At 37.6% G+C, this 26571-nt stretch overlaps 1 protein-coding gene across 4 annotated transcripts in view; it reads right to left on the minus strand.

Annotated features, from left to right (window-relative positions):
* LOC131686117 (uncharacterized) overlaps positions 1-26571 on the minus strand; it is a 280208-nt gene that overhangs the window by 203752 nt on the left and 49885 nt on the right. For 3 of the 4 annotated variants that reach the window (XM_058970274.1, XM_058970273.1, XM_058970275.1), the window contains exon 1: positions 1131-2354. The exons of the other annotated variant lie outside the window; for it this stretch is intronic. In XM_058970274.1, the coding sequence (XP_058826257.1) occupies positions 1131-1687 (557 nt within the window). In that variant the 5' untranslated portion in view covers positions 1688-2354. Of the gene's footprint in view, positions 1-1130; positions 2355-26571 lie in introns of those variants that run through there. 4 annotated transcript variants of the gene reach the window in all.

The raw sequence follows: 26571 nt of genomic DNA on the forward strand, positions 1-26571 counted from the left end.
GGTGTAGTACACTGTCAAAAACGAAAATGCCATTAGTGTTTCTCCACAACACGCGCTTACTCGGATACTAACCAACGTGCTACTAATGGAAACGTCGTTGGCTCGGTGGTCTTTCTTTAAGTAGGCTCCACATGATATACTAAGTACCGGTGAGGATGGTCGTGGCCGGCAATGACGATTCTTATGCTATTGGTTTATCTGACTCAAGAGATAATGATCATTCCAGTTCATTTATCGTACTTGTACTAGATGAGCCCTAGACAACATGATAATTGTTTGTATGCAATCTACTAATAGCTGCGAGCGCAACGCAATGCAAATCGCCCACCATTTTATTAAATACCAAAAAAATTAAATATGAACGATCAGGACCTAGTTACATTAACAACAAGTACAATGAATATTTAGTTCTTGATTTCAGGTTACCAGAATAGACGCAATCTTGTACACAGTTTGACCCTCCTGTAATTTTAAAAGAGGTACTATTAATATAATTTGCCATCAGAGCAACGACAAATGAAACAATTGCATTATTAAATTCAATGAAAGCATAATAGAGTACAAAAAAATCTCTTTTAGTCTTCTTATAATAAATTTAAAAAAAGATCATCAAAAACACATACAAGGTGTAACTCCCCCTAAGGCTATGTTATTTTTTCGAACCTAAAGAGCTATATGATTCATCAGTAGTGTCAGTATTTTTCGAGAATTCCAATTATAGTGTTTATTACTCGAGCAAAGAGCAACAAAACAAGTTACAGGTCCAACGATGTTCATTTCAAAACAATACAGATTATCGCTAACGTTCCATTGAGCTAAGGGTGCTAGTTTAGAAACGCGAGATTAAACAGAATAAAACTTAATCAGTCTTCATTGGTGTTTTAATATCTCATGTTCGTTCAATTTTCAGAACAAATGTAAAAGTCTAGTCTCTCGTAAAATGTTAGAAATGAATCAATAATCGTGTTCCATATAGCCGTTGTATTAAATTTTGGAATAAATTCGACTTATTGAACTATAATAGATGAAACAAAATGCAACACTTGAGAATCTCTCTCAATTTACAATTTAAACGAACGTCATATTTGCCATACTTTCCGAATAAGCCTGAAGCATAAAAATGCACATACCTCACATTTCGTTCGTGACTTGCTGTCTTAGATGTGGCTGGCAGGGACACCGGGAGTGATGAACTACCGGATGGGTTAAAGTTGTGCCAACTCTTGTCATAGTTTTGTTTAAAAGATTTTCTGCTGACATGATGTGATCTTCTGCCCTGGCGGTTTTGAGACTGATGATGAATACTGTGTCGATGTTTGTCTATTCTAGAGTCCATAGTTTCAAAATTGCTTCTATATGCGCGAAGTGCTTGCTCCGCCTGAGTGATGTGTCGATTTTTCATATAGTGATGTTCGTGGCGCACGTGGTGTGCTTTAGTGGCAGCTGCCGCGTGTTGGTGACGATTCTTTTTCGCACTATAATTCACAAAACCGGTAGGTTTCGACTGAGCCGACGCTACGACTGGGACTGTCTGAAGTGACTCATCACTGTCGTAGTAATTAATGTCACTGTTACTAATGCCACTACTAGCACGAACTGAACCGACACACATTTTCACTTTCAAAAATAAATACAGAAGTATGAAATAAAATGTGAGAATTTTCGTAACACCTATTGATGAGCTCATGATAGGATGCTTGTTCCGAGAATGTTTTGTTACACATTGAAACTTATTCCACTTTACTCAAGAGCATTTATTTAATCAGATGATATATTTTTGTATTTTCATGCTTCTCGAATAACACCTCTTTGTAGAGCCGATTCCTTCCTTTCTCTTTCTCGATCGGTCAAACAGTGCACGCTTTATTTTTACTTTTTCTAGTTATTTGATTCTTTTCTTCAGGCCTATCAGCCGAATCCCCATATGTCGATCAACTTGTCTGGGGTTCGTGAATGCACTGTGTGAATGATATAAAACAATCATTCTTTAATAATTTTCAGCTTTCTTAATTACGATTTTTCACTTCACGCACTCTTCTTTCCCATGCGGTTGTTATTTGATCTTGTAAGGCTTAATTTCATTTTTTTCTTCTTTTCTCCTTTTTCCTGTTCACTACTTTTAAAAACGATCATGGCTCAACACATCTTCCTGTCTGAACATTCGAGTCCAAGTTATTGCACTTTTCCAACCATAGATGCTCATAAGATCTAATAAATCGGGGTTAATGTTTGAGGCAATACTAAGACGAGATGGAAACCGACACTGGATCGACTAGGCAACGTAAGTAAGTTCCGTAAAAATCCGCGATTTTTCTTTTCTTCACATCCAACCGGCGCGATACGATGCTAACCGTTTGCCAGACAACGATAAACTGAGAGCAGCATCGTCGTACACGGAGTAGAGTTCGCGCCACGAAACTGAATGAATCCTATCGTCTGTATGGCTTCTCAATGGCGAAAGGAAAGATGCATGAGAATAGCAGTGAAACCAAGTAATATAAGATGCTGTCCGAGCCGAGAGTGGGTGTTTCTGTGTTTATTTTATGGTCGTCATTCAATCGATGTGGCGCTTCGTTATGTTGATTTTATTAATTGCTTGTGTTCCACTACTTAGCCTTAGCAAATCGAAAACGGAAACTAGCTGGTGTAATGCAGTCACCAATCTAGAGTGTTGCGACGTGTACAGTTAAATTCTACATTGAACACTATTGGGATTTGAAAACTGCCACACAAACGTGCATGCTTCAGATACCATGCAGTGCGGGAAACGTTAAGTGAATCCTTCCATCGGAACCAACACGAGAAATTTTTCTCTCGCGAATTTCTCGCGAGATGAGTAGAGCATCTCTCGTTGCTTAGTGGATTCTACTTCCGAGGAATCCCGATCGCAAAAAATGTATAGAAGCTCCGTAAAAAGTGGAAATGAACATAACAAAACTAACTGGGAAATAAACAGTGGAATAGTACCGAAATTTTTATTGCAGTTATATGTTCTGAAGAGATCTATCTGCTACTCTGTTATCAGTACTGATTATAAGTTCACATTGGATGTTTTTCAGAAAAGTGTCAAATACACAACACAGACCACCCTCAAAACTATTATTCCGAGTGTTACCGGCTCATAATTTATTAAAATCAAAACAAGAATGGCATCATGATTACACAAATGAGGATCAAGTAGGTGCAAAAGCAGAAAAAAAAACTTTAAACCCAGTAGACAAAAGGTTTACAAGGTCTTCCAGCCACTCACACGGGAATAAGATAAAAAAAATCAAAGGGCACAAGACACAAACAAATAAGAGAACATCGTGTGTATCTCTTAAAATGCATCCGTATGATCGGCAGGACGAGACGTTGTATGCTAGAGTATATTGACATTTGTTATGAGAGTGAGCAACTTTTATTGTTGAGCTTCTGGACTTGAACGACCGTAAAAAATTGGTTAGGAGGAAGAAAAAAATAAAAGAATGGGACATCATCACGAATGAATGAATCGATTGGAATGCAACTTACGAGAAAGAGAAAAATAACGCATATGTATAACGTTCATACCGCAGATCAAACAAGGAATAATGCCATGGTGCTTTTCTCGAATCGCCGTGTACACTCCACAGCGATCCAGAATGTAAATTGGGCAGAAATTTTAACTTTTTGCTAAAATTAAATAACGAGCTTGCTTCTGAAAAACGGTTTTTATTTATATAACTTTTGCAGTTCTTGCACAACTAACCAGTTTTCAACTCTAAACTATTTTCGATTCAAAGTTATGAAAACTTTTACATATGGAATATCATACTTTGTACATCATCAAACAAAGCCAAATACAAATTTTTTTTGAACCTTGCTATATTTACTCAAAATGGTTTATTTTTCGTAAAGTATGTATGTATAACTTTCTAACGAAAGAAGCAAGTTGTTCAGTACATTGAGACAAATTGTTCTCCTTCAATATATCTGAAAGTACTTGTAAAGTCATCTTAATGAAAAATTAAAACTTCAAAAATTATACACACCAAAAGTCAATGGACGTCGACCCGCCAGTCAACCACATCACCGCGCACAGACCAGAGTGGTTGAGCGTTTGTATGCGCAAGTGCAGAGTATGAGGAAACATAGAACATAAAAAAGGCGCATAAGCCCTCTCGGTCTCCTCGATGCACCACTATCGAGGTGTAATGCAATAACCATCTTAAAGCAGATGTTCTTTAGTGCTGATGTACGCAATATGCCTGATGATGTTTGCAATACCGTTAAACCCCTCAACCTTGTTTCAGTTTTCTAAGAAACACTCTAAGCTTTGGTTGTTGTAAATTGAAAAGTATAACAAATAGTGCTTATATGTCTTCAACAAACTATTCTGAAACTTGTCGATCTACAACTTCCTTGAGTGTAGCATTGCTCTCCAGAATGATAACAAATTAATTGGTTGATCTTGGTAAAATTAGAATTACCCTAACTAATGTCTTAAGAAAGACACGAGTTCACAAACTACAAAAACATTCCTAAAGACATAATAAGGCCAAGTTGTTAAGTTTTAGTAAAAACTTGAAATTCCTGCTAAATTTGCATTCTGGACCACTGTGCACTGGATGCATCAGCTTGCCGTCATGGGTCATAGTCGTTATACTAGGGCGAATTATTTGTCAATAGAATCATAGTAATTGCTTTTTCCCCGTATTTGGCGGGGAAATAATAAATTCTCAGAAAATACATAACTCAGATTATGAAGTTTTAAGGTGGAAAGATTGTGGTGTTTTTTTTAAATTAATTTACTCTGTCCTATATTTTTGGATACTGTATAGATGAACACAAATTGTAATAGGCCGGAGGTGTGTAAAGGGTGTACGGAATTAAATTGCAGCACTTTCAATTTACTCTGACTTTTTCCACGTATTTTCTATTGAAACTATAGGTGAAATTAAATCAATGTGTATTGTTATTGTCAATAGAATCATAGTAATTGCTTTTCCCCGTATTTGGCGGGGAAATAATAAATTCTCAGAAAATACATAACTCAGATTATGAAGTTTTAAGGTGGAAAGATTGTGGTGTTTTTTTTTAAATTAATTTACTCTGTCCTATATTTTTGGATACTGTATAGATGAACACAAATTGTAATAGGCCGGAGGTGTGTAAAGGGTGTACGGAATTAAATTGCAGCACTTTCAATTTACTCTGACTTTTTCCACGTATTTTCTATTGAAACTATAGGTGAAATTAAATCAATGTGTATTGTTAACATTAAGTTTCACTAGCAATTGTGAAGCCATTGCGAAAATGGAGTCGAAAGAATGTAAGCGGTGTAAAAAATTTTTGATTCGAATCTCTCTTTGTGCCGTCAACAAGAAACTGGTTGGTCCAATCTACGGTAAGTCGTGTTTAGAAACGGTATGACGAACGTTTGATAGTCCCTAGGAAGGAAAAAAGTGGCCGAAATGGATCTCCGTATAGTGTGAAGGATCACAAAAGGTTAGTCGAAGCATTCAAGAGGAATCACAATAGTTCAGTGAGAGCCGCGGCGAAAAACGGCATTTGAACAAAACGTGTGTGTAAGATGCACAAAGTCCAAAATCGCGATGAAATCAGATTACAGTGGGAAAATCCCCTGTGCGAAAGCTGTGGACGAAACCGCATTATTTCGACATCTATGACAAGACTTATCGGCTGATGTCTGCGTTTTTTTTTCTTCACTGCTCGTCATAAGTTCGACGTCCCTGAGGTCTAAGATGTCTAAGTTTACTAAAAATACACGATTTGGCAGGCAATTTGCCGTTATAGAAAGCGGACCACCACGTTCAATATAACTAGAACAGTCAATGGACTGATATTTTTGAAAGAATTCCTCCCAAAGCGGCTACTTCAATTCCTTAGGTCTCACGATAGTCTACGCTTTTCTAGCCGACTGTAGCTTCGTGCCATTACTCAAAAGAGTTGTACAAAGCTAAGGCTAATTTCGTGCCAAACGATCTGAATCCCTCAAATTGCGACCAATTGAGAAATGCTAGGCCATCATGCAGCATCCTAAGGAAGTGAAATCGGAATCAAGAATGAGGAACAAAGAACAAAAACAAGTTGGTGGTGCAAAAATTTGATTACATCCATATTTTTTATTTTATTTGACACGGCTCATAACGGTAGCTTAACGGAGCCGTGAAACCTTTGATATGTTCGCAATATATAAAAAGAAAAATTCAAGCAAACATTATTTATCTGTTGGATCTCGTGCTCGCAACTTTTTATTGCGAGTGGAGACCTTCTTTCGCGAGGGCGAAACATTTGTCAACTCTCTTACTGCGTTATGGGTGTCATTTAACTCTTCCTTGTTTTTCACGCCCAGGTCGCCAGTATTAAAACTGCTTCCTGCTACCTTCTTGGTCGATGATACTTACAATAAATTTTGGGGTGTTGGATGCTTCTTTTGCGATGGCCATCATGGTCTGAACAGCTACCACAAATTTGTGGTTCAGGCATTGGAATTGAAAACTCAGTTTTGGACTGGTTTCTTATCTGCATCTTCCGCGCAAGGTTGTTCATGATGTGCTGTCTGAATACAGTATTTGCACGAAGGAGTTTGCTCCTCGTGGGTGCATTGCTGTAGTTTAATTGTAGCTCCGTGAGTCCGGAAAAAATTTGTCGTTCACACAGTAGTGCGCGTAAATATCTCTGATTACGGATCCACTCAATCATTTGTGTTCTCCAGAACTGAAAAATTTCAGTAGTGCCAATTGAAACTGAAATCTTCCAGTTATGAGATATTATGATAATAAGCCGATCCGATTTAATAAGGATGGAAAGCAAGGAAATAAATAATGATATTTGTGGATAATAATAAACCTAATATCAGACCAATATTGGACTATCCTGCAATGCAATGTAGGGTTAATGTAGAAAAAAATGGCGGATCAACTTCTGATCAATTGTTGTTGGATCATTGGTTCACCAACGTTGGACCAATGTTGAATTCTGTTTGACCCTTAACTTTACTAGCAATCACTGGAACATCCTACCATCAGAGAGGCTCAACATAGGGTTAGTGCCTAGCAGCTCATCTGGTTTGGGTTCTCACTCAACCATAAGGTTAGAAATTATTCAAACCCAAAAAAGTAGCAAATGACACTCAGTTTAAAACCAAAACCTCTATAATCGAAATAAACGATTAGATTACCACACAGTGGGGAGCCTTGATTTAGAAATAAACTTTTTCTCAAACAAGCGGCCAACAATTCCAAAAGCATAATCTGATAGCAAATGGAAGTGAACATAAGTCTGGATATAAGTGGATAAAAGTTCCTGCACTTTCTCAAACAAACGCGCGGATCCTATGTTAACTGTATAATGCGAAATGCCCCTCGGTCTCCATACTAATCGAAAGATCTCTATACTAATCGTACCACACAGACAGATACAACACTCAAGCTCATAATCTTATCCTTCACAGTGCAGTAGCTCGACCATCATCGTTAAACACAACAGCCGATGTGTACGTCTCGACCAAAGCGAATTGGAATTTTACGGCCTTACCTCCGCTTCTTACTCCCATGACAATTATTTATTTACGGTTGAAACAGACCATTCCGTAGACTTTTCACTGGTGCTATAAGGCAAGAGAATCACATATTCTCATCCACCATCGGTTCTGACCGAGAGCCGAGAAATGCAAAAGCCCACATGTTGGTTCTTGGAATTTTCGAAGCAACTCAGCGAACAGCCGATGGAAACTACAATACTTGTTCGTTAATTTAAGATATGCAAATAATGTTCAGAGCAACTCAGAGCGAAGAAATTTGCATTATTATTCCTGCCAAGACAGGTTTCTATATGATAAATGTGCCTTTTGCCCTTTTTCCAGTTTATATTGTGACTGCATTTGACTTTCGCTTCAACGTAGTGATATTATCATCATTCTCACAGCTATTAAGCTAAGCGATTTCTACTTGCAAAATTATATTATGTGTGGCAAATACGAAAAGCTTCTAACGTACTCGTGTGTACACTTTTACATTCTACTGTATAGATTGCAACTTCATGAACATTTTGAATTTTTAACTATTTTATATTATATTCTAAAGACATTTAATTAGTAAGAGACTGAAACATATGAAACGTATTTATAACTATAGTGCTCAAGGTAGAGAAAGGGTTTGAAGAAGAAGGTATAGGAACGCGTGGAATAGGATATTAGCTTCAAGTTACTCGACGACTTACTCCTTTGTCTTCTTTCGCAGGAGTCGGAATGTTTTGACATCTTATGCGGTCGGAATCAACCGAATTTGAATCATTTTGGCAAAATAGCAAAATGATTATTTTTAATTTTTGCGATGGTGTCATTTTAACAAACATGTCAAGTGAAGTACCAAATTGTGTCGCTATGGAAATTTCGACGAATTTTTGCGCTACTTTCTTTCCGCATGTTACAGGTTTTTCCACTTTCAAGCGAACTGAGCACTCAATATTGTTAAAAATGAACAACCCATAGAATGATAAAAATAGCATTATGTTTGTCAACTGTCCCAAATAATGTTTAGACAATGGATATGAATCATACGATGCACTAATCAGTCTCCGAGTAACTGAGATTATTATTCAATAAACGAACTGGTATATTTTGGCGCCAATTAATTGTAAATGATGCTTAATACCTTTTAAAATGGAAGAATTTTATATGAAGTAAATCATTTAGCAAATAAATTCGATAAAGCTAAAAAATTCTAGTTTTTTTGCCGAATGACTTGGGAGAAAACTCGGTTAAAACACATGAAGATGGTTTTTTTCCCAGCAGTACATCCCTGAACATATTACACTGTGGTGTAAAATTGATTAGACGACCAAATTTTCGCAACCTTATGCGTTAAACAAAATATGATTCCAATTTTTTCAGATAGTTTATTTGATACGGCACGGTGCGTTAGCTTAGCTGTGTTAACTTCTTTGATTCGCATTGCACGACATAAAACTAGAGACTACAATTTCAATATAGTGCAATATACGCTATAAAAATGCAAATAATTTATCACCTTGTTTTGGTATAGGGGAGTGGTCGTGGGCGGGTTTTGCCTTTGTAAAAATCATTTCGATCATTTGTCTGCTTTATGTACCGTTCGAAAGGTGCTACAAATTTTAACCTAAGCAGTATTTGTCTCTATTCACATTAGAAAAAAAATTAACCTAGCAGGAGTGTGAATCGAGCCCGAATGAGCTGCGTATAAGGAGGTTAAGGGGCTCTTCTACTCGCGAGGCCTAAAATTGAGCACTTTTTTTGGGAATAAATTGTAAAGCATCTACTCAATGGATTTTGAAACTTTTTTTTTATTTTGAAGATACATGTTTTGACTTTTCAATTTTACTGTTGTAGATGAAAAGAAAAATCTCTCGCGACTTTGAAACAGCATTAATGATATTAATGTCGAATCTGCATGGGCTCCGCTTAAGTAAAGTTTTGGCAAATTGGGATATCAGAAAACTCATATTTTTTATATTTTATATTCACGTTGGTTATGTTTTCCCGAGAGGGATTTTTTTATTTAATAATTTGAAAAAGTTATGTAACGATTTGTGAAAATTTCCAATATTTACGTTATGTTTATTATTAAGGGTCATTAAAATGGATCAACTTGACCTTTTGCAAACCCTCCTCGGGAAAACATAGCGGTATGTTTTCTTAACAATTGGAGAAAAAATTATTCAAATCGGAAATGAAGAGTCTTACTTGATCGCTTAGAAAATACTATTTTCGAGAAAACGCGTGGTAGTTAATCTGCTATACCGGGGTTGTAGATTTTACCTTTCCTTTCTCATCTCAAAAATCTTCTTGGTTGTCCACATTTTACTTCCTCTGTTGAATTCGGGCCTTTTTTGCCGCGACACCAACTTTACGTTCAGAGCGAGTGATACGTTCACCGTTGAGTCGAGTAGCACATCTTTCAGCTTCAGACCCCAATGTAATTCCCATCACCGCCATAGCTTGTAATATCGATTAAAATCCTTGGTTGAAGATACTGACTGCCAAATAATTCGCAATATCGACCACCTGCCTGCCAGAATGTGTGCAAGTATTTTGGCGCTAAGGCACAGATTCCACTATTAAGAGACTCAGTGATGTTTTGGGTGAGGGGTTCCTAAGCATCTTTCTAATAAATCATTTAATGGTAGACTTTCGTAAATCCTGACATGCTCGAAAGTTTCTAAAGTTCCTTTTGCTTCGGCCTGACGTCACTTGCACCAACTGTCCTCGCTGAGTGAACACTTTGAGTGTTGAGGATTTTCGTACGATTACGAGCAGTGTTCGAGGGAAGCCCAGACTGCATTTCGCATATGTTCTACAGAATTTAAGTTTCTCCGGATCGCCAGCCTATAAAATTTTGTTAGCTCGCCGATTGATTTGTCCGTCAACTTTTCCTTTCCTTTCCCACCGATACTTTGTATTCTTTCTTCAGTTTTCGTAATCTCGTGCCCATAAGCTTCTCAACATGTCCGAGGCATCCTTTCTTCGGTACGCTTTGCTCGTCCCCAAAAAAACATGGACCATTCACAGATGATCACATATACATAAACCGTCAAGGATGGACCGGTGAATTCTTTAAACAATGATTTTTTCCATAGACAAGCGCCATCGTTGTGCGCCGCGCTTAGTATCTTAGAAAAGGCCGGAGATGGGTATCTTTCGGTTCCTAGGAACATGCCAAGGAATATGAGTGAGAGTAGAAGACCCCCTTAAGTGAGACGTCTTTATTGTGATGATTTTTTCTTTGCTCGTTCATCTTTGCTTTTGCTGTTTACACCGTTCGGCACTTTTGCTCTTACTACTTTTCTCGCTATCAAATCGGCAATGTTCTGGGGAGAAGTCAAAATACTGCTTTGTGCTGTTTGACATGGTAAAAATTGAAAATTCTCAAACCAACGAAAAAATCACAAACTACATAGTTGAAATGCGATTAAATGTAATTTTTTTTTTCAGGAGTTGTCCTACTGGAGCTGTAGAGCTAGGTTCTCGGAAGGGCTCCCCGTCAGAATCACATACTACAATTTGCAGACGAGACAGGCAATGTCGCCCAAAAAAACACTGCATTAGGCCAATTGTAGCGGGCCGTGATTCTGAATGTGATATTCATTGTACGGTTCAGGTATGTGCGGGCGTAGGGACTCGCGATCGCGTGTATCATCGCGAAGGGCTCGAACATTTGTACGTTAACGTGCTCGATCGCGTGTGCGTTTGTATGTCGCGTGCGCGTTTGTATGTCGCGTGTGCTAACGTGTATGAACTTCGCGTGTATGAATTCTATTTTATAACCGTGTGCCTTTCGCATATTCGCGTGTGTTCTAGAATGATCGCGCGCGGACCGTGAATCTGATACTTAATTTTTGATTTTTGGTGTACGGTTCAGATTCCAGAAGAAAGTGGGTTCTTACATATCACTAGAATTCCCATTCATGTCGCCGTAGAACGCGTGGTCTAGTGGATATGAGCTTTATTTTTTTTGATTGGTCCAACTGAATGTATGGACCTAAATTGCTAGAATGAAGGCTAAAGATTTCCGGACGTGACCGATTCATGATCGCGCGCGTTTGCGGGTTCGCGTTTGAGACCGCGTTTGTAACGTCGTAAGTACTAAAACGTTCACACAATTGCCGGAGTGTTATCAAGTTTACGCGATCTCGGGCATAGGTGTGCGTAGATGATCGCGAAGGGCTTAAGCGTTCATATGTTGACGTGTTTGTCGCGTGTGCTCGCGTGTATGTGACTTCGCGTGTATAAATTCGATTTTGAAACCCTGCGGCGCTTCATATATTCGCGGACCGTCATTCTGATCTTTAGTTTTCGGTGTACGGATCACATTCTGACAGAGAGAGAGAGTTACCCCATATCACTAGAGTTTCCGGTCATGTCGCCATGGAACGTTATGTCTAGTGGATATGGGAGTTATTTTTCAATTTTATTATTTTTTTTTTTATTAATTAACAAGGACCTAGATTGTTTGTACCGAGGATAGAGACTTCCGGACGATCCCGATTAATGATGGCGCGAGCGCGGGAGTTTGTAGGTTGACGCTTGAGATCGTGTTGGTAAGTTTATGAGTGCTGAGATTTTCACCTTATCACCGGGGTGTAATCATGTTTGCGAGTTCGTAGGTTGCTTGGAAAATCGCGAGGGGCTCTAACGTTCGTGCGCTGACGTGTTTTTTTTAACGTGTGTTCTTGAATGGTCTCGTGAACCGCGAGTCTGATATTAAATTTTCAGTGCGCGGTTAGAATTCTGGCAGAGAGTGGGATCGTTTATATCGATAGGGTTCCCGGTCATGTCGTCATGAGACGTGTTGTCTAATAGGTATGGGCGTATTTTCTTAATTGGTACAGCTGAAGGCATGGACCTAGGCTTCTAGGATCAAGGATAGACTTTCGGACGTGACCGATTCGTAATCGCGTGCACGATGGCATTTTTGTAGGTTCCCGCTGAGACCGCGTTTGAGTATGTGTGAGTGTTAAGACGTTCACTATCACCATCTTTGTTGACCCAGCTGAAGGCGAGTGTAGAATGGCAGTATAGGACTCGAAAAGAAGAAATAAAAGACAATATATGAGAGACGTAATAGATTAGATAGGTACAAGATACAGCTGAAGTTATGATCATCACATGAGACATACATTAGTACTTCAAACATTACTAATACTTGAATAGCTAACCACCACACATAGCACATCCTTTCTCAATTATCTATTTGTTACTGGTTGATTGTTGGTTATGAGCTGGTGAATAGAGGAAAGGTATAGAACAGACAAAAGGCTCATATCAGCCCTCCCGGCCTCCTCGACACACCACTATCGAGGCGTATTGTAATCAACATCTTGAAGCGGGCTTCTTATATAAATCAAATCCTCAGTAGTCATAATGTTTGGTGGATTATTAACATGAGAACTAATTAACCTCTAGTAGTAGCAATTGGTGCAAATAGAAACCAAAAAGAGCGAAGGGTCCTTATATTTAGATAATTCTATTTAGTCTATTGTGGCCTGATGATGTTTACAATACCGTCAATCCTCCTGCGAGAGGGATAAAGAAATAGATATTAACACTCGGAATACCAAGGGGGTAAAAAAAATGGGAACGCTTACTTTGACCGGTCATATCTCAGCCGTTACATAATCGATTTTAAATCTGTCTTCACCAATAGAAAGGTATATCTTTTGTGAACACGTTAAATAAAAAAATAGAAGAATAGAGTTGTCTACAGTAAGTTACAGTAAAAAGAGAATAACAAAGTCAGTGAGAAAAAAATGGGAACGCTTCTTTGACTTGCCATATCTTAGCTGTTTGTTCACCAATTTTAATTCTTGCTTCACCATTGGATAGGTAAATCTTTTATAAAAACAGTGAACAAAGAATGATGGAAAGCAAATTTGTATATCTAAAGTAATTGTAAAAAAAGTAATTGAGAGTCAGTGCAGACGAAATGAGTTTTTCTGTTCAAACAATCGTATCACGACCATTTGTCAGCCAATTTCAATTTTCCTTACACCAATGCAATTCTTAGAGCTTCTAGACTTGTAATATATGCAATAAATAGTAGATTTTCAAAAATTACTATACTTTTTCGAGTTTTTAGGAGATAAGATTTTTACAATGTACGTGGCATACGGCATTGAAATTCTTTGCGACTTGTTAGTTTTACGGTTTGAAAATTACCTGTTTACTCTAGTTCTACATATTATACATGGATATTATTATATCAAAATGTTTGCACAAACGTGGAGAAACACAATATTGTATGTAAGTTACTTAATAATAGAGTGTGATAGGACGATTCAGTAAATACGAAGAAGTTCAGAATTTTAAAATATTCGTCATATAACTTCAAATTTGAAGCGATGACCTATACATTTTAATACACCAATCGATTGTAATTGATGGCGGCTACAATTTCTGAAAAAAGACATTTTTATATTTTCTCAAAAAATAACCAAAAGTACGTAGAAGTACAGAAATTTCATTTAGTTCGCAAATAACGTCGAATTCAAAGCGATGGCCTATACCTTTTTATATACCAATCGATTATAATTGATTTTGGTTACAATTTCTGGAAGAACAATTTTTATATTTTCTCAAAAATAGACAAAAGTACGTAGAACTACAGTAATTTCATTTAGTTGACAAATAACTTCAAGTATTCAAATCTATCACCTATGCAATTTATACACCAATCGTTTGTAATTGATTTTGGCTACAATTTCTGAAAGAACAAATTTTTATATTTTCTCAAAAAAATAGCCAAAAATACGTACAAGTACAGAAATTTCATTTAGTGGGTAAAAAACGTCGAATTCTAAGGGATGACTTATACTTTTTTATACACCAATCGATTGTAATTGATTTCGGCTACAATTTTTGAAAGAACACATTTTTATATTTTCTCAAAAAATAGACAAAATACGTAGAAGTACGGAAATTTGATGTCGTTGGCAAATAAGGTCAAATTCAAAATGATGGCCTACACTTTTATATATACCAATCGATTGTAATTGATTTCAGCTACAATTGTTGCAAGATAAACTTTTCATATTTTCCCAAAAAACGACAAAAATACGTAGAAGTACAGAAATTTCGTCTGATTGGCACATAACTGCGAATTTCCGTACTTCTACGTATTTTTGGCTAATTTTTGAGAAAATATAAAAAATTGTTCTTTCAGAAATTGTAGCCGCCATCAATTACAATAGATTGGTGTATAAATAGTGTAGGTCATCCCTTTTAATTTGCAGTTATTTGCCAATCAAACGAAATTTCTTTACTTCTACGTATTTTTGTCGTTTTTTTTTAAAGAAAATATAAAAAGTTTATCTTGCAACAATTGTAGCCGAAATCAATTACAATCGATTGGTGTATAAAAAAGTATAAATAATCCCTTAGAATTCGACGTTATTTACCCACTAAATGAAATTTCTGTACTTGTACGTATTTTTGGCTATTTTTGAGAAAATATAAAAATTTATCTTTCAGAAATTGTAGCCAAAATCAATTACAAACGATTGGTGTATAAATTGCATAGGTGATAGATTTGAATACTTGAAGTTATTTGTCAACTAAATGAAATTACTGTAGTTCTACGTACTTTTGTCTATTCTTGAGAAAATATAAAAATTGTTCTTCCAGAAATTGTAACCTAAATCAATTATAATCGATTGGTATATAAAAAGGTATAGGCCATCGCTTTGAATTCGATGTTATTTGCGAACTAAATGAAATTTCTGTACTTCTACGTACTTTTGGTTATTTTTTGAGAAAATATAAAAATGTCTTTTTTCAGAAATTGTAGCCGCCATCAATTACAATCGATTGGTGTATTAAAATGTATAGGTCATCGCTTCAAATTTGAAGTTATATGACGAATATTTTAAAATTCTGAACTTCTTCGTATTTACTGAATCGTCCTATCACACTCTATTATTAAGTAACTTACATACAATATTGTGTTTCTCCACGTTTGTGCAAACATTTTGATATAATAATATCCATGTATAATATGTAGAACTAGAGTAAACAGGTAATTTTCAAACCGTAAAACTAACAAGTCGCAAAGAATTTCAATGCCGTATGCCACGTACATTGTAAAAATCTTATCTCCTAAAAACTCGAAAAAGTATAGTAATTTTTGAAAATCTACTATTTATTGCATATATTACAAGTCTAGAAGCTCTAAGAATTGCATTGGTGTAAGGAAAATTGAAATTGGCTGACAAATGGTCGTGATACGATTGTTTGAACAGAAAAACTCATTTCGTCTGCACTGACTCTCAATTACTTTTTTTACAATTACTTCAGATATACAAATTTGCTTTCCATCATTCTTTGTTCACTGTTTTTATAAAAGATTTACCTATCCAATGGTGAAGCAAGAATTAAAATTGGTGAACAAACAGCTAAGATATGGCAAGTCAAAGAAGCGTTCCCATTTTTTTTCTCACTGACTTTGTTATACTCTTTTTACTGTAACTTACGGTAGACAACTCTATTCTTCTATTTTTTTATTTGACGTATTTACAAAAGACATATCTTTCTATTGGTGAAGACAGATTTGAAATCGATTATGTAACGGCTGAGATATGACCGGTCAAAGTAAGCGTTCCCATTTTTTTATACCCCCTTGGTAGTCCGCGTAACTTTTTACCCCCTTGGTATTCCGAGTGTTAATAGATAATAGAATAGATAAGATAATAGATAACACAGAAATAGATATTACATGCATCTAAACTACTTTTAGGTGTTTGGTGATGTGGTTCACGTGGATTGGATTTCTTCAAAAACTACTTGTTTCAGTTTATTAAGTTAATCTAGTAGAACTTGGTGCAAATAAAAACTAAAAAGAGCGAAGGTCTATTGTGGCTTGATGATGTTTACAATACCGTCAATCCCATCAACCTGCGAGAGGGTGAAATGCGATTAAATGTAATTGAATGTAAAACATATGAACATTTTCTATGATACAAATGGGTGACCGAAAATAAGAATCGCTAGGACTGAACATGCTTCGTAAAACTCGTTTCAAACATATCAGAAAATAGAAATTGCAAATAAAATTCAAGCGTAAAATCGGACAGAGATCCTTCAGCATAAGAATAGCTTAAAAAGTTCTCACCCGTAAAACTCGGCAAGGTTGAACCTCTAATATAGAAACCGGCTAAAAATAAATATATCGTACGCAGGAGCATTCGTATATTGTAATGTTCAATATTAAAAGTCGGCTAAAAAAACTACTCTGTAAGAATGTTTTTCCGGTCGATGGTTTTTTTAACCGACTCTTAAAAAGGAGATTCCCAGTCCGATTTTTATACTTGAAGTTGATATCCGTTTTTCACATTCCAATATATTTGAAGCGGGTTTTTCGAAGCATGCTCTGTCGGTTGGCTGGCCCACAGCCGGATACAAAATGTGGCTCATAACCGGGAATGATGACACTTTGGCAATGACGTCACATTTTCCTTTCACTCAATGAGTTCACGGACATAGTTTTTGTGCGATAAACTAAACATTTAGATGATGTATTCTTTACTCACCTTATTTTAATGAACACGTAGCGTGGTGAACTACCAGGATTGATTTGAACGATGACGATATGAAAGCTGCTTTGGCATATCAAGAGGATGGGACGTCGCCCGGCATTGCATTTATCGCTCATATGAGTAAATGCGCCCGGATAGTTTGCTACTGCGACAATAAAAACTCACATTTTCACACGAAAAGTTATTGGCACTCACACAACTTCTCCGGATAAATACAACGTGTTATTTCTCCGGATAAACAGCCGGAGAATGAGAGAATGAGTTTATCACGGTATCCTTTTTTCGCTCGCTGCTTTCCTGTCGTTATTCCAAAACACGAAAAAACAAGTCTATCATATTTCTTTACCGCTTTTCTTTGTAATTAAGTGTATTTTTTAAGTTTTTATTGATTTCCACGAAATTAAAATTTTATCATCTTCTCCGATGAGAAGAAGAAAGTCAAATAAATTTTATCCGGAAAATCATTCTCACGCTATTTGTGGAGACGGAGAATTTTGCGACTCATCTTCTCTCGGAAAAGTTGGACCTCGGATAAGCTTCTTCTCGCGTGAGTGAGAGAGAATTACAATGCCTGGACGTCGCCCCGGATTACATTGGTCATTGAGTTTGGGTGAGTGCGATGTAAAACCAGACCCTATTACCTAGCTCCGATGCTATGTTTCGATACTGTACTTTCGGTCATACGAAAATTCGATGCCAACAACCGAAAACGATCTGCGGCACCTGTTCGATGGATCATCTGATCGACGAAAACAATAAGTGCGAAGCCATAGCTTTTTTGCACACGATGCGATGATGATAATCACACAATAGCAAGTCGCAATTGCCCAGCATTCCAAAAGGAGTCAGAGATCTAACTGCGCGGAACCTCAACGAACAAACCAACTATTCTAGGTCTTTTGTTGGGATTACCTAAATTGGAAAAGACCAAAAGATTGCCAAACTGATGAAAAAAGTGCATAAACTTTTACAAGACATTCACAAGTGGCGAAGAATCAGAGAATCGATAATCTCGACCAAGTAAGAAACGGAGATCAAAGCGAAGAAAAGCTGAATCTCACCAAAAATACAAAATTCCCAAACTGGAAAATTTTGGATAAGACCATTTTTTGTGTATAAGGTCACAAGACCTAACATAAAGTATGTTTTTTAGTGTGTCGGATGCTCCTCGTCAGTAACTAGCACCAACTTAATGCTAGTTAGATAAGTCTAAACCAGCACCGAATGGCGCTAGTTAGATACTAAAATCCAAAGTCACACGTCTTGTACGAACGCTGTGGCACCATCGAGAACCTTGTGGCAACCTTGAAAAATCAATAGTAACAAAAAAACTGCTTTGCAGATAACATTCAACCCGACACTCTCTCAACCAAAAACGCAGTTAGCCGATCGACGATGACGTGTCCAAAAATCAGCGACGGAAGCTGCTAAGAAAGATTCAGAAGACAAAAGAAAGTACAGAAAAGTGATGCGGCTCGAATCAGCTCCCAGCACACAGCAGTATCACCCTAGCAAAAAATGCACAACACCATCAAACAGCTACCTTTCGAACGAACGCTAAAAAACACATTAGTCCCACGTAATCTGACGAAAAAATTACACCAAGCTCCAAAATCCCTTTCGTTGGTGAGACTGTGGATCTCGAATAACAGTCTGGGCACGTGTCGCCTAGTCAGTCCTCTCTTGTACACAACGCTACTAGGACTCAACCTACCTCAAATCAGCAATGGATACCACGTAAAAAGGAACGTCAAAAAACGAGCGCAAGATGGGAGTTGACGGAACGTATTAAACTGGAAACTATCGACAATCAACGTCAAACGACCGAGACCCAACAACTCCTGGATTTCAACAAGAAACTCCTGGGATAATCGAGGCCTCGTCAGTGCGGACGCTATACCCCCACCGGATCTGACGAGCAACCTTCGTCGTCCTGGGAGTCCTGAAGGATGGATGCCATACAGTGGAACGCACAAGGGTTTTCTACACCTCTTCCCCGACCAAGGCCCACGATGGAATAAAACGATCGCTCCAGTTACAACCAGGCTTGTTATTTGCTCACACAACGTGCCACAAAGAGCGATGAAAAATAGAGCAGCACAAAAACACTGCGATTTGCAGAATGACCGCACAAAGAGAAACTTGAAATTGAAAAAGAGAAACATCTATGCACCAAGAGCTAAGAGTCACCTTGAAGAGCCACCGAAAAACGACCAACAAGTGGGGCACTTGTTCCGCAAGCAAGGTCTAATGCAGCTATCTATGATAAAGTCAAGCGTCACCGGTACGGCTCCAAAGAAGGGCACCTCTGCTGCAAAGTCCGACAACGTCATTATCTCAACAGTCGACCTCCTGTCAATATTGAGAACCCTCTACCCGCAGCCAACACGCTCCCGGACAATTACACACCATTTGAGCCAATATATTCTGATTCCTGAAGCTTGTGATCAACGGGATCCACAATAACCTCGCAGATATCGGGCTAATCACTCGCGATGATCCCCCGGTGATACTGGCCGTTCAGGAAGTTCATCGCACAGGTGGAACTACTAAACCAGTTGCTTGCAGAAAGATACCGCTAGATAAGTGCGGGAACAATATATACCATTCGGTCGCCATACGAGTGCTCCAACTCTAATTGAAATGAACATGAACCTGTTGTTGGCAACCTTTTCCCACATGGATCAGCTTTTAGCTACTCTGCCAGAAAATCGACAATCTTCGTAATCTGCTCTATCAATGCTTAGAGATGGCTCAGGAACTCGAGTTAATCCTTGGTGATGTCAATGAACACCACCCAAATTGGGGCAGCAGCTCTGCCAACGCCCGAAGCCACGTCATGGTAGATGTAGAGGAATCGCCCGACCTAATGACCCTAAACGATGGTTTATACACGTTTTTCAGAGGACAGCTATCTTCGGTAGTAGATGTATCTTTTGCAAGTGCATGTATAGTAAGCAAACTACTATGGCAATCACTATCTCACTGCCAGACTCTCCTTTGGAAACATAGCGACGACCCCAAAAAGCCGATTGGAAATTGGTGCTGAATTTAAACTACCGTGCCGGTTTGCAGGACTCGAGCTTGCCTTGTCGCGGAACGATGGTAAATCAGCAGATCATGACGACATTGGGACATCCGAAGCTTAATCACCTGTCACGCGAGGGCAAGCTCATCCTTCTGCGGCGCCTAAACAACGAACAGCCGACGAACTCTCTTCCTCTGTATTGGACCCATAGCGTGGTGATCTCGATTTCAAAGCGTCACACGACACGGCTACTCCTACCCCGGAGGACTTCCGCCAAATCCACCTGCTGCATCAGCATGGTCATGGAGAGAACAGTAAACCATTAACTCGTTCATTATCTCGAAAACAACAATGACCTCGATCACCGCCATCATACTTTTTTTCATGAGACCGATACATACTCTGCAACGTTCGCCGAAGTCCTGCACGATGCTAAGGAATCTGGCTAATAACGCAACCTGCTGAATGGGGTCTCTCTGGAGTCATACTCCATTTTATAAATAAACGATCGTTTTAAATCTATGTTTGAAACCACCCAATCAAGTACTTTCCAAAGAAACAGGAGTTCCGCAAGGCTCCCTTATATCGGTCATGATATTGGAGCCAGGCGTTCGAACGTGCCCAACCTTTCCTTTGACATGACCATCAAGAACAGCTTCAAAGCGGGCAACAATTCCCCGATCCTTATAAAGTCGGCAATAAAACTCCAAAAAACTTAATATAGAAACCACACCCTCAGGTTTACTGACGGCTCGAAAGCCCTGGAACACGTTGGCTTTGGGATCGCTGACTCAGAACCCTGTCTGTTTCATCGGTTACCAGATCCCTTCTCCGCCGAAGCCACAGTAGTTTACTAGCTACCAAAACTTAGCCTCTTTGGGTCGTAAGGGATCCCTATGTATAAGGGAAATCCGGGGTCAAATCCAAAACGTGGATAGCCGCAACTCTCAAGGCCTCTTGGGCAGTGAACTGAGTAAATGATCACGTATTTTATTCAGAAAGGTGAAAGCAGACATCGACCAATGGGGTCACACGAAGTCATCACACAACATGGCTGGCGCTGGACTTTTTCGAAAGATCTGCGAGATCTGTAATGTACACCATTCGGTTGAGCACTATGTCCTCAACTGTCTCCAATACCACGAAGCACGGATTTTTCATGCTCTACCGGATAACATTCGTGACACCATAAGCAATGACCAGTCCCAAAATGACATCCTCTAGAACTTCAAGGCAACTGACTGGGACATCACCCGGGACAAGTCAGTTGCTTAGATGTTCTCATATGTCGTGTGAACTGTTTGGAATTTTTTTGTGTGTCTAACTAGTGCTAATTTGAGTACTAGTTTTAGATACATCGTCTAACTAGACACCCAGTCGGTGCTAGTTACTGACGAGATGAATTCGAAACACAAAAAATCAAGCTTAATTTAAGTTGGGTTTTGCGCCCTTAATGCGCAAATTGGTTTAATCCAATTTTCCATTTTTGGAATTAATATTGCATAATAAAGAAGTAGTAATAATAATTCTCCGAGGCAAATATTTCTTTTCTCAATCATCGCGATCATGGCAGAAAATTAAGTTTGTTTTGGTTTAAATAAAGAACTTTATTTTTATGGATTATCTACATTTCACCAAAACACTACAGCAAGTGTAAAAGTATAACTTTAGTCTGAAAAATGTGCGAATTTTACAAAAATCGCAAAGTAAAGATGATTCAGTATTCACCAGCTGCAAACAGTTGGTATTCACTAGGAATAAGATCAATAACTAAATTTGGAATTCAAATTGACCTATAGAAGGCTCACTAATAAACTACTTTAACATAAGAGCGTCTTGAGCCGATTCGATTGAAATCTAACCATTACTCAACACTGTTTATATAGCATATCGAGCTTAAAAAGCTAATAACATAAACCGCATTAGGTTTACGAATTATTATTTATCGGTTCCAATGCAAGCATCCACGCAAAGCATATTGCATGTTAGTTTACAGCTTCACCCAAATTATGTTGAGACGTAAATGTGCATCATCATCGCCTGGCACGAGAGTAAACATCTCGATAACAATAAGCATTGTAACCAACAGCCTTGTTCCAGACTGCGGCAACTGGTGTGGTGATCAAGGCAACTGGAGAGTACACGGTCTACCAGAGAAGAGAGCACTGAGGAAGTTTGTTTTGCAATGCTCCCTTTGCCCTTTTTAGCTCTGGCCTTTTGGAGATGTGAAAATACATCTTAACGAGTTTATTAATATCTCGACTGCATATAGACGTGGTATGGTAAAACGAAATAAGAGATAAACATTATTGTAACGATCTTCTCGGTTTCTGCAAATCGAAGCCATCCAAGTGCAGCTGGAACCAGTTCGATCGTGAATTAAGCAAAGGGTCTAATTGATTTGATCGATGGAACATTCAGGCCAGTTTTCCAAATTCCAGAATTCACAGACCCAATCCAATGCAAATCGTATTCATTTGATTTTACACTTAGTCCCTTACCCGAAGACTCGATCAACTGGATTAGATCCTTCGGCCAATTCATGTTAGATATGTCATAAAAATGCTTTAAAATTTTCTTTGTTCTATGAACTTGGTTTTAAACCAATATTCCCTATTGCTACTACTACTATTGCTACTAACACCCTACCTATTTAAAACTATTGCTTAAAGCCACGTCTGCCACATTTGTTAGATCATTGGTATTGGTGAAAACAAGGGTTTTAATTTTAGAATTTATTTTTACTTGATACTCCGTTTATGACGTTTATTCTCAATTTAATTGATAATCACTAGGATAGGCCTAATTATGTAATACGTGATACAGATATGCGGTTGTGTTAATTATGCTTTAAATACGCTAACAGAATCAAAATAATAATTCTGCACTAACACACGGGAACGAATCATCGGTATTGCCCCACTAGAAAATTTGCTGTAAAGCAATTATAGGAATGAAAAATCAATTCACACCAATAAGGCGATAGTTGGATTGATTCAGCGGGAATAAATGTGCAGAATAGAACATTTTTTAACATGTGTGTGCATGTCTAAGAAATAATAGGTTGATACTATACTCTGTTGAAGGTTATAAATAATATATTTTCATTTAGAAGTTTTTCGAAAAATAGTGCGGTTCATTTCCTGATATGTATATTTAAAATAGGCTCATCACGCTATTTAAACGCTGGTTAGCCGGTAGCCGAGAGTGACCTACTCATTTTCTGATCAAAGGCAATTCGAACTTCAAACAGCCGAACGTTGGGAGTATTGCCATGCCATAACTTTAAGTTTATCTAACGACTGCACAAAGTAATACAAAAATGTATTACGATTTATTTCAACATGTAGCGGTTCTATCACTCAAATCCTACAATTGAACTATCGCTATAACAAATAGAATTACGCTACAAAAATAGCAATAAATATCACAAACGCCAGAATTTCTGAAATTTAATTTATCAAAAATATTGCTAGAATTTAATTTAAAATTAGACAAATTGGACATGTTCCGTACAATGCAAATACATGTTATTTAGAACGTATCGGTTTAGGTAGATACCTAAATTGGACAATGGATAGCTCACATCCGATGACAGCGCAATAAACTTCAGATTCGACAGCCACGGTTTGAGTGCGTGGACATGAGTGCGAATTTCAAACTCACGTCACATGTCGGTACAATGTGCCCATCAGAATCACAAAACAAAAACATTTCAAAACTATATCTCGCGCTGTTACTTGTTATAATTTTCTGTTATTTTAACTACTAACGATACCAGATTTATAACACAGCTTACCACGAAAATTGTATTTTGTTATAATCTTGTCATTGCATTCTGGTCGGGGTGAGTAGAGAATCCTATAGAACACGGTACAAACAAGTAATTATAGACCCGTATAGATTTTATCAAAATCAGTATTTACTCATCGAAATCAAAATGTGCTAAGAATAGAGGATAGATTCGATACCCATCTGAAAAGAGACTGAACAAGCGCGCCACCAAATAGCATATACATAAAGGTGCTAAAAGCACGTCTGTTATGTTTTAGCTAACCCTTTTCACACATTTTCCTTATTTGTCAGACATTCTCTGGAGCAGACACTGGTAGCATGTAGGAAGTGTGGCTCACATGCACCCAAGCGCAACACAATTCAACGCACAAAGAATAATAGAAAAGTGCTATGTAGGATGAGTATCAAATCAGCAAAGCATAAGTATGACTAAGTGTACCACCGCACAGTGATTCCTCTTCATATAAAAGTTGGCAATAACTCAAAAATATAAATATTTATTTTCCCATAATTTTGAATCAATTTTCGGGGAATGATTTTATTCGAAAAACATACAGCATATGGAGTGGTCGGACAATCAAACATGCGCGCTCTTCAGGAATTTGAATGCCAAATTTTTGCCAGTCAATAATCATATGAAACTCAACAAAACTACTAACTGTTAAAACATTTTTAATTATCAGAATGATAATAATGCCTTTCATAAGTCCAGTAATGATTTTATCAACCAGCTGTCCATTTTCGGTTGTTCAAATCAGAAATAAGATAAATTATTTATGGGATTTGCGTTTCGACTTCGTCTCATCAGAATCCGACGCTAAAACCGGACTAAGCTAGCGCCGGATTGACGCTAACTCCAAAAACATTTTGTGTTCAAAGTCGACTATTATTTTTTGTCATTACTTTTCTATCCAAAGCACAGTTTTAAGCAATCTGAAAATTTTCAAGTTGGTTGGTTGCACAAAATATGAATCCTGTTCACTAGACTGCCAAGAAAAATGATGAATTTTTGAAAACTCAATCGGCCCACCCCTGATTCGATTCCTAGTCGCACCAGGAGTTCTTGCACCAAATTTGAAGCAAGTCTAGCAAGTCTAGCTACCGGACCAACGTACCTGAAGTTTGCATGAGATTTTCGACAATTTATATGGAGAAAACCCACTAACCGCTAGGTGGCACTGTATGCATCGTATTATCAATGTAAGTGAAAATAAGAAATATAATTTAATTGTCTACAACTTTGTCGAAGACTGCTAGTCAATCCGGCTTTGTTAAAAGAAGTTATTAAAATTTTAACGAAGTGATGTCTGAGTCAGTTTTCCATGGATCCTAGCAATGCAAGGTTGTGTATCAGTACTCGATTCTCACGAACTATACAGTTTTGTGAAATAACCGCTTGGTTCAGCTCAATAGTATGTTCAGAAGAATTATACCACATAATACGAGTTATGTTTTGGTTAGAAAGTTTTAGTTCCAAATGTGACTGTATAGAGGGCGCCAACACTAACTTTTCATAGAAGAGAGATAGAATATCGAGATGTTTGGGAGAATTATTGCAAAATGCCTGTTCTACAACTTTGTGGAAGACACCTAATTTCTATCTTTCTCCTTTAAAAGGTTAGTGTTGGCACCCTCTATGCGGTACAATGTGGAACTAAAATTTTCTAACCAAAACATGACTCCTATTATTTACTACAATTCTTCTGAACATACTAGCTGGCTAAATCTAATGGTTATTTTACAAAAAATATTAGTTCGTGCGAATAGAGTACTGATACACAACCATGCACTACTAGGCCCCATGCAAAACTGACTCAGACATCACTTCGCTAAAAGTTTAATAACTTCTTTTTAACAAAGCCGGATTCACTAGCAGTTTTCGACAAAGTTGTAGACAATTAAATTATCTTTCTTATTTTCACTTACAGTGATAATACGATGCGAACAGTGCCACCTAGCGGCGAAAATGTGAGCTAGTGGCTTTTGTCCATGTAAATTGTCGAAAAATCTCATACAAACTTCAGGCACGTTGGTCCGGTAGCTAGACTTGTCCGATTTGCTTCAAATTTGGAACAAGTACTCCTGGTGGGACTAGAAATCGACTTAGGGGTGGGCCGATAGGGGTAATTTTTTCCTGTCACTCTACTGTTCACATATAGGTGCAGTAATGTTAATTTGACAGAAACCTCCGAAAACTTGCTATCTAACGTCCAATCTTCGGACATGTTTCTTATATTTAGAACAAATTAATAATAAAAATACATATTATGTGTGTTTATTGAATTCTTCGCACACATTTCACTAATTTGTTTTCCCTGACGGAGGAACATGTTCAGCGTCGCACAATGGACCACTGGACCAAAAAGTTGGTCAAAATAGGGACAAAATATTTAAATTTGTTCATTGAATTATATTAAATATTATTTTTTTCTACATCATGTGCCATTGAAATTATAGCTAAATCATTTTGATATACATTTTAACACGCGATCAAATATCATTAAAAATGCACACACCTTTTGACATTTGATGTAAATGATATTTAGAGAATTCGCTGGAACTTTTTTCCTACATAACGGGCATTATAAACTAGTATCTAGTAAAGCTAAAAAATCCAATCAATGAAGTATTGTTATACTAGAAAACTTTGTTAATGATTTATCCAAACTGCTCGAATGGTAAAAATATATAAAAAAGCT

Source organism: Topomyia yanbarensis, chromosome 2 (genome assembly GCF_030247195.1).
Source record: "Topomyia yanbarensis strain Yona2022 chromosome 2, ASM3024719v1, whole genome shotgun sequence".
In the NCBI taxonomy this organism is placed as follows: domain Eukaryota; kingdom Metazoa; phylum Arthropoda; class Insecta; order Diptera; family Culicidae; genus Topomyia; species Topomyia yanbarensis.